This window comes from Lathyrus oleraceus, chromosome 7 (assembly GCF_024323335.1).
Source record: "Lathyrus oleraceus cultivar Zhongwan6 chromosome 7, CAAS_Psat_ZW6_1.0, whole genome shotgun sequence".
In the NCBI taxonomy this organism is placed as follows: Eukaryota; Viridiplantae; Streptophyta; class Magnoliopsida; order Fabales; family Fabaceae; genus Lathyrus; species Lathyrus oleraceus.
The window spans coordinates 35,236,129-35,245,692 of record NC_066585.1 but is presented as its reverse complement, the minus strand read 5'-3'; the positions used below and the strand labels follow the sequence as shown (position 1 = coordinate 35,245,692).

The following is a 9,564-nucleotide window of genomic DNA, read 5'->3' as shown; positions in this document are numbered from 1 at the left end:
AGAACTTATTGAAAGATTCAAGTGATTCAACGAAAAATGGTGAAGGTTCAAACCACATCAGAGCGACTCTTCAAGATGGTGACAAAAAAGTAGAGACTAAGACTGAGTTTGCAAATCTCAAAAAGTGATAAAATCAATAGTAACCAAAACTCAATCAATTAGATTGAATAATTATGAGAGGTTTCTGAATTAAACCAAAAAAATATGATGAATTTATTGAAGAAGCCATGATAAATAAATCAGAACCAATTGATTAAGAACAAAACCTAAAAACTGATGAGTATTTAGGTAAGAAAGCATAGATATCAAGTGAGTTACAAATTGAAATTGAAGTCGAAGCCAAATAGTAAAATGCCAAAATTTATGCATTGATTGTAGCCATTGTAACATATAGAGGAAAGATAAAGTTAACCTTCCTCAATAAACCTCTAGAAGGTGTTCATGTGAAGCATCTACGAGCTTTTGAGATAAAAGTGCAAGAAGAGATAATGTACAAGTTGAGAAAAATATGAATTGAAGCAAGCACTAGAGTGTGTAACAAGACGCACAAGAGATAATGTACAAGTTGAGAAAAATATGAATTGAAGCAAGCACTAGAGTGTGTAACAAGACGCACATCAGAACATAAAGGCACAAGTGAGCAAAATCAAGTCACTATGTAGATGATTTGTTGATCACATTTTCTAATGAAGATGAATAAGCTCAAGGAAAAGATGGAAAATGACTTTAAAATATCTTTAAAAATTTTGGCATACTTTCTAAGAATAAAAAAATTGTGAGAACAAAGCTTGAGGTTTTCCTGCATCCAAAAAAAAAAATATACAAAAACATATCGAAAAAGTTCAAAATGACACACCTATGAAGACTAACATCAATTTTAAGGAATCAAAAGATGAACTGATGGATAGAATATTATACGACTAACATCAATTTTAAGGAATCAAAAGATGAACTGATGGATAGAATATTATACAAACAGATCATTTGTCATATTGTAGAGTTGGAATTGGTTAGCACATTTATGAAGGTGCCAAGAGAATCTGAGTATTGCAATTAACAAATACCTTAACAAAATCCTTGAAGCATGTAAAACGAGTTAACTTAATATAAGAGTTGGTGACATTTTGCAAGTGTAAGAGCATTTGTAACTTGTAAGACGAGTTAACTGTCACAACTTGATGGTTAAGTTTGTTAATTTTAGACTTTATCAACTATTTGAAAGGCCTTTTTTCATGTATTCATTCAATAATATATATCTCCCAATTGCCTTTAATTCTCTCTAAATTCCTCAATTTTACAAATACTAACTTGAAACCCAAATACCCAACCGCTTGTTGATAACTCTACCTCTTAATGTTGTAATACTCATGAAAAACTGTGCTATAATTAGAACCCAACATAATTCTGTAACAAAGTACACCAGTTGTAATTTAAGTGGTGAATACGAGTCTAAAAGATTAAACACAAATAAAACATTGATTTTCATTGTTACTTGAAAGGGTCTTATGGAAAAATCCAAGGAACTCCATCATCCATCCATCTTAGTCACCAACATACCCATTTGACCAACTTCTCCTAATCACTTCTTTCCTAACCCAAAACAACAACAAAAAAAAAAACACTTTCTATCTACAGCAAAACTAAAATCTGTTGTATTGTCTAGTGTAACCTAGCATCCTAAAAAGATCAAGACATTAAAGATAGTTAACTATCTATCAAGCCCGCACCCCGAACACAAGCCGACAGAGGTGTCAAGGAGCTAGGTATAGTAACTAACTAGGTAATGCTTTTCAACGAGTCCAAGTGATAGGAGATGAAGTGTTTTGAGGAATAATCTGAGGGAACAAACAGTGTTGCTGAAACCCCTCAACCATAGTTGGATAGTTAAAACTCGAAGACTTATTGTCTTGTTGTTGTTCTTCTTCTACATCCATCATAGCTCCTTCATCTTCATCTTCTCGTTCTTGTCCCATTTCATCATCTTCCATCAACTCTATAGTATTTGTATTGTTGTTATCATCATCATCAAAAGCATGGGAAGAAGAACCAGAGGAAGATTGTGGTACCCAAGGCACAATAGCTAAACGACGATCATTATTGTCGTTTTGCTCAATTAGGTTATCATGATAATCATCACATTGTTTTGACCACGAAACTTGATCTGAATGCAATTAATCAAATTAAATTAAGGAATAATAATAAGAAAATAACTGAAATTAATAAAGCAAAAGGTAAGAAAATAAAATACTTACTATTCTTAATTTGAGAGATAAGATCGGAATTGAGAGTGAGAGAGAAAGAGGGAGAAGAGTGAAGAGATGGTTTGAAGAGTACAATAGCTCTCTCGTCGTTAGGAAGAGTTAAGGGTTCGTTTTCTTCTTCTTCGACAATTGGAGTCAATTCAGCATCCTAATCGGAATAATCAGAGAGTAAATAACAAAAAAATAATAATAATAAAATTGAAGAATAATCGGAGAGAGAGAGAGAGAGAGAGAGAGAGAGAACGTACTAGGCGACGGATTTTGGTGGCCGGAGAAGAAAGAGAGAAATCGGAGAAATCGTGGCTGATTTGATCGACGGTGCCGGTGGCTTTTCTCTTGAAGAAATTGTGGGGTGAAGCCATGGAATTAGAGTGATAATTAAATTAGGGTTTGGAGTGGGAAGAATGATAAATAAGCGCGGGGGTGTGGGTAGTAGAGTGGGAAGAATGATAAATAAGCGCGGGGGTGTGGGTAGTAGTGTCTAGAGTTGTCTGGAATTATTTCTCCTAATCCTTCCAAAACCTTCCACCCCTTTTCGTTACTCGTCTCTATCCGCTTTTTTAATTCTTCCTATTTTCTCTTCCGCTCAGTAACTAATAATAATAATAATAATTAATTAATTAATTAAAATAATATTTATTACTGTAGTTAATGATAAATATAAGTATTGTTGACAACGAAAAACTCTCATATGAAAACAACCATAATAAATAATTTAATACAGTTAATTATAATTCTTTTACTAATTAAAATATAAAAGTAAAAAAAATTCTCCTTTATAATCGCAACCACCTGAATTCAATTAAAAAATAAATCAAATTTTAAATAAATTTAAATTTTTTTTATTTTTATTGGATGTTTGTGAGAATATGGATATAATACATTTTTATACGAGTATTTTTATGTTGAAGATACGATATTATTTTTTTTATTATTATTTATGTTAAATATATCGTACACAACTTAAATTTAAGTATAAAAAATTTATCATATATTTTAAAATGAATTATCATAAATAAAAAATTCAAACCTTATTATAAAGTTAATTCTCTGAATGATGATGTATTCATAAGCTTAGATAAGCTTACATTTTATGTATTTGATAACATGACTTAGAGTAAAATCAGAGTATATTTAAGAGGGTCACGAGTTTGGACTAAATTTTTTTTTAAGGGATTGAAATAATATATGCAAACAGTTCATTCCTATAGATTCATGGACTTTCACTATGGAGAGTTGAATGAAATGTACTTTGAATCAATGTTTATCATTTAAAACACAAAACTAGGTAGGATAGTAGGAGTATGATTTTTTGAAAGAAAAAAAATACAAATCTTTAGGCAAGTGGAAGTACACCCAAAAAAAAAATTTTAAAAAAATTCATACATTTAATATTCAACTTTTAATTTTTACAACGATAAAATTATAAATCTTCTCATGCAATTATAAATCTTTAAAGAGAAAATTACAAACCTTCAAACTATATTTTTTCAACGATAAAATTGCAAATATTTCAATTAAAATGGATAGAAAAATTAGAAACTCTCTTTAAACTTTCACATAATACACAACATGATGAAGAAAACTCAAACTAACTCTTCCAATTTATATTAATACTCAAATTTTTTTCTTCACACTATCCAATATGGAACTTGAATGAATACATTATTCGATTCAATATGTTATCCTTTCATTCAAAATCTCACATTTTCTACTTTGTCATCAACTATATTTTCAAAGAGTTTAAGATTATTATAATGATTAACCACGTATTTAAAATTACTATTATTCAATCTTCTTATTTTATCTTCTTCCTTCCTTTATCACAACTTTTACTACTCTTCCTTCTAACAATGACAAAATTACAAACTCTCTTATACAATTTCAATTTTTAAAGAGATAATTTCAAACCCTCCAAACTTTAATTTTTAAACAAATAAATTGCAAACTCTTTCGATTATAATTTTTGATTGAAAAAATTACAAACTTCTTGTTCAATACTTCACATAACTCACAATTACTCAAACCCCGATATACTTAGAAAGGTACCGTTGTTCTTGTGAAAAAAACTCAAATTAACTATTTTTATTTATATTAATACTATTTCATTTTCTTCTCATTGTCTTATTGAAACTTGAATGGATATACTATTTGATTCAATATAATTAACAATTATTTATAATTGAGTTAAAATCCGACTTCAATCAATCTATATCATTTTATCCAGAAAGAAAAGATGTTCACCGTCATATGTCATGTTAGAGCATAGAAATCGGGTTAGAGTATAGAAAAATAAAAGGTTAATAAAAAGGAATAACTAAGAAAGATCTATAAGTAAATGGTTTAAACAAGAACAAAAATAATCTCATTCTCAATTTAAGTATTGATGAAAATATATTAAATAATAATTCAATTAAAAAATATAATAAAGAAACACCTAATAAAAATAATAATAGATAGATATAGATAATTATGATGATAGATAAAAATAAATAAAATAAAATAAAAATAATACAGTATTAAATATGATGGTAGATAGAAAGTGAAAAAAAGAATAATAAATTGTGAAGTATGATGATAAAAAAACACAGTGAATATAAAAAAAAGAAAATAACATAGTACTTTTGGGATAGTTTGAAAAGGTCTCATAGATATATGATTGAGATTTTTGGTATGCGTATTTTTAACTAAAAAGTATTTTAAAGTTCTAGGCAATAATTCATTACAAGTCATAGACTTTTAATAAGTTATGAGAAATTTTAATTGAATATCAACATATTTAATTGCTTTGGAAAAAATCGAGATTCTTATGAAATTTATTTGAGTTCTTATAAAAATCTTGATGGAATATCACAAAAATATTTATCATAAAAAGTCTTTTAAAATTCTAATGTAATAAAATGTAGGAAAAAAGAATATGGAAGGAAAGAAAGTGAATGAAAAATGAGATGAGTTATTTATTATTTTAGATGAATGAAATTAAAAGGAAAATGAAAGAAAAGAAAAATATATAACTTTTGTAAAAGGGCCACAGGAGAAAATACAAAGTCATTAAGAATAAGTGGATGTCACTCATCGTCCTAAGTGGAGTTCTTAGTCGTTTGTTTATCGCATCACTTGTCCATTGGAGGTGACACTCGCTCATTGGTTACATCATTCTCCCTTTGTTGGACTTGGGTGAATTCACCTATTGCCCACTCATGAAACGTGTGACTTGACGTCTCATTGGCATTAACGATATGGAAGCTCAGACAAAGGGAAAGTCACGTTCTCATGAAGAAATAGGGGGAATAGCGGTCACAGGCCTCTAAGAGGGGCAAAATAACCACCACATGGATCCAAGAATCCAGACTCAATAAACTTATATAAATAACTCAACCATGATACTGAGAGAGGACATTGAATTCGCCTAAAACCCATATTAATACAGAGTTTCTCACCATCCCGTGTTAGCTTTCTCTAACACCAACACCAACCCTAAAACCCTCAAACAACCCTACACCACTACAGATTGTCGCTCATTGTACTTTTAGCAAGTACAATATATATTTATGTGATATGGAATTAACTGATGATCGGAGTGGTTGAACTGGTATATAGTTGAGGGGGTTCAAGGTTTCGATAAGGTGGAGAAGGGAATGACCTATAAGGTTAGCACTCTAACACGCAATTCAGAAAGGGAGTAAGAGTGTAGTTTGAGTGATGAAGATTATATACCTGAGAAATGGTGTGACTATCTCTTTAAATAGAAGAGTTTGTTAGCAACTGAATGCATATGTGAACATGAAATGCAGTCGTCCGTAAGATGGATCTGGACAGTGAAAATAGATTTTGTGACTATGTTCCCCCTAATGGTCTTGAAAACGGTGTTCATCTATTTCTTTCTTTGTCGTTTTGTGTTTGTCTTTTATTGGGCCTCCATGCCTTTTTGTGGGTCTTATGGACGGTCTAGAACAGTTTCTCTCCAAGCTCTTGTTTTTGCTCTCCGGGGTGAGGGTTTGTAATCAGTGTTGAAAATGGAGGACACGTGATCCTTCTCTAGTTAGTAATGATGCTCTATCTCTGCTAAAGTTACTTGAGTGCCTTTCAAACCATTTTTGGTGGATCTTCATTGTTAATGGTATATAGTGGTCGTACGATATTCAACTCTCTAAGTAGGCATATAAGACTCTTGGAGGGTTATCATCGTATCTCTTTGGATGTTATCAACCTCATTTAAGGAAATCTTTTGGTTCTTTACATCCCATTCTGGAGATATTCTGGGACGAACATTGATTTGTGCCTGAGAGATTTTTCCAACAGTTTCATCTTTGTGCGTGTGATCTCTTCTTTAGCTTCTGAGTTCTAACACCTAAAATTTCTACCCCCGTCTTTGTTTAACCCATTTTAGGGTTTCTCGACTGTGAAAGTTTGAGCTTGTTTCACATAAATTAGTTCTTAACATATTTAATCATGGTTATCACATCAATTTTGACTAAGAAGGCTAACAAAATATTGTTGAAACATGTGAATCCATACACAAGGGAGGGGGGGGGGGGGGGGGGGGGGGGGGGGGTAAATGGTGGAGATTTAGAAATGATGGTTTAAAAAAAATTAGTTTCTAAATCAAAGTTTGAAAATATTATCTAAAAAATGTTTAAATATGCAGCGGAAAGTAAGGATAAGAAAAATAAGCAGAAAGTAAAAAAGTTAAGGGAAAAGAAATAACACCAGAGATTTATAGAGGTTTGGTCTTAAATAAGTCACATACTCTTCTCCCTAAGAATTAATCTTAAGAGTATCTAATAATGATTGAGAGCTTTTAACAGGTTAACCCCCTGAACCCCATTACACAAGAAAAATGAAGCTTCAGGTTAACTTTCACCCAAACAGCGAGGAAAGGAATGAAGTGGTTAGTCTTTATGCCAAACAGGGAACATAGCTTCGAGCAGTTAGTCTATAAGCCAAACTAAGATTTTATACGGGTTGATCTCGAACTAAGTTGGAGTTTTGATTTGGCTATCCTTTGAAACAAACAGCGGGCTAACCACAAACCAAACTAAGATTTTATATTGGATTGATCTCAAATGACTGAACTTTTGTACAGAGTTGAGCTCAAAAATCAGTGTGAATATTTTTCACTGGTCATTCTTCATAAACCCAAAAGGAGAGTTTTCTTCAAGTTGTAGAGCTCACGAACCAAATAGAGACTTAAATTGATTCCCCAAAAGATTTTTTTTAGCATGTTTAGCTCTAAACCTAAACAATTACTTCTAAGAAAGAATTATTTACTCAAGATAAAAAAAGAACTCTTGCTAAATTTTACAATAATTCCATTTCCCAGAAAACTTCCTCACTAAACTCAAGAACGTTTCTCAAAGCGCTATGCCTAAAAATATGTGAGAGAAAGAGAAACAATTTTAGAGAGATATTGATAGAGAGAGGAAAGTGAGATATATCATATTTTTTGGTGTATTTGAAATGAATGGGAATACCTCTATTTATAGGCCAAGAAATGGTTCATTTTAGGAAACAATCGATGGGCAAAATTAATGACCTAATCGATTAGAAACATGCAATAATCAATTATTACTTTCTAAATTAGAAGGTTTTGATATATAGCAGATATCATTCATTAAAACGCTATCATAATCGGTTATAGACATGATTTTCCCTCATCTCTATGAAGAAGATATTCATCATCTATCTTGGTTTACTTTTGATGAAGACAAAATCTTATCGAAGAAGAAAAAGGTTTAAGTTGAGCTCAATCAAATTTCAAGATTGCAAAATCCATTGGATGTTGAATTGAAAGAAATTGATCTTGAAGCAAAGGTTGAAGTCTAGTTGATTTGCAAAATATTATTTACTTTGTATACAAAATTAGAGGTGAAGGAAGTGATAGCGGAAAAACTAGAAGCATTGAATCAAGTTTAAACCATTAAAGAGCGAGATACGAATAATAGGTTGCACAAAGATCGTAAAATATTGATTAATATAAGTTGTATTCTAATATAACTTAACATCTCATATTAAAAGAAAATTTAGTAGGGCTTTTTTTTAACAAAAAATTCTGGAATTTTCTGAATTGGACTGTGTTCTTTATTTAAAATAAGGTGTCGCATCCGTGTCCGCAGTAATTAATTTTTTTTCTTCTATTGGACACTTCAAAAACGTATCTGATATGTGTCGTACGCATGTCGGTGTCCGACACGGCGACACGCTGTGTGAATGGCGTGCCAGAGCTTCATAGCTTCAAACTCTCAAGCCAAGAGTTCTTTTAAATTTTTAATTTTTTTATGATCATCTCTTGTGATAACAATATCATTAACATACACAATAAATAAAATTACCTCCTCTTATAATGAGTGTTTGACAAACATAATGTGATATGATTGGCCTTGTATGTATCCATCTTCTTTGAAAACTCAGGTTAGTCTTTCAAACCACACTCTAGGGAATTGCTTGAGACTATACAAGAATTTTCAAAGCTTGCACACCTTGTTTAAAGTGCTAGGTGATTCAAGACCAGAGAGAATTTCCATGTATACTTCATCTTCTAACTCACCATTTAGGAAGGCATTTTTAATGTCTAGTTAATGTAATGGTCAATCCAAATTTGCAGTTACGGGTGATATGACTCATGCTGAGTCAACTTTGGACACTAGAGCAAATTCTCTTCATAGTCTATGTCATATGATTGGGTGAAACCCTTTGCCGTCATTCGAGCCTAATATCGGTTTACGCTCCCATTAGAATTTATTTGATTTATAATATCCACTTACATACAACTTGTTTCTTCCCTTCTGGCCGAACAATAATTTCCCAAGTGTTATTTTTAATCAATGTTTTAACTTCTTCTGTTACATCTGCTTCCCACTCAGGTTGTTGAAGTACTTCTTTGATATTTTTTTGGAATATAACACAAATATTTCAATGGTATGTTTAGTGCAAGTTCTCTTCCCTTTTCTTAATGCAATAGGAACACCATCATTGTTATTTAAACTCGTATGGACAAGTTCGGAGTTAGGAGCAATTTCACCTGAGGAGATCCCATTTTCTAGACTTTGGCCAGATTCATGGCTTTGCACCGGAGTAGTGTTTGACTCTACTATTTGTTTGTTTTTCTTCCTCCTAGTGTAAACTTTTCAGCTAGCTTCGTGTGCAGTACTTTCGACATGTACAGTTTCAAGGACAAGTTATGATGGTTTTGTGGGATTTTGTGATTCAGCTAGTGTGAAATTTTCTAGTTCGATTGGTGCAGAATTTTTTGATTGTGCTGGTGCAGATTTTCTGGTTGTGTTGATGCAAAATTTACCGATCT

The 9,564-nt window shown here is 31.6% G+C and overlaps 1 protein-coding gene across 1 annotated transcript; it reads right to left on the bottom strand.

Moving 5' to 3' along the window:
• Positions 1–1,457: 1,457 nt before the first annotated feature.
• On the bottom strand, positions 1,458–2,833 carry LOC127108449 (uncharacterized). Its single transcript, XM_051045916.1, has 3 exons — positions 2,510–2,833; positions 2,253–2,409; positions 1,458–2,161 (listed from the first exon to the last, which is right to left on the bottom strand). Exons 1-3 carry the CDS (start codon positions 2,621–2,623, stop codon positions 1,791–1,793), a joined length of 642 nt encoding a protein of 213 aa, XP_050901873.1. The 5' UTR covers positions 2,624–2,833; the 3' UTR covers positions 1,458–1,790.
• Positions 2,834–9,564: the final 6,731 nt, after the last annotated feature.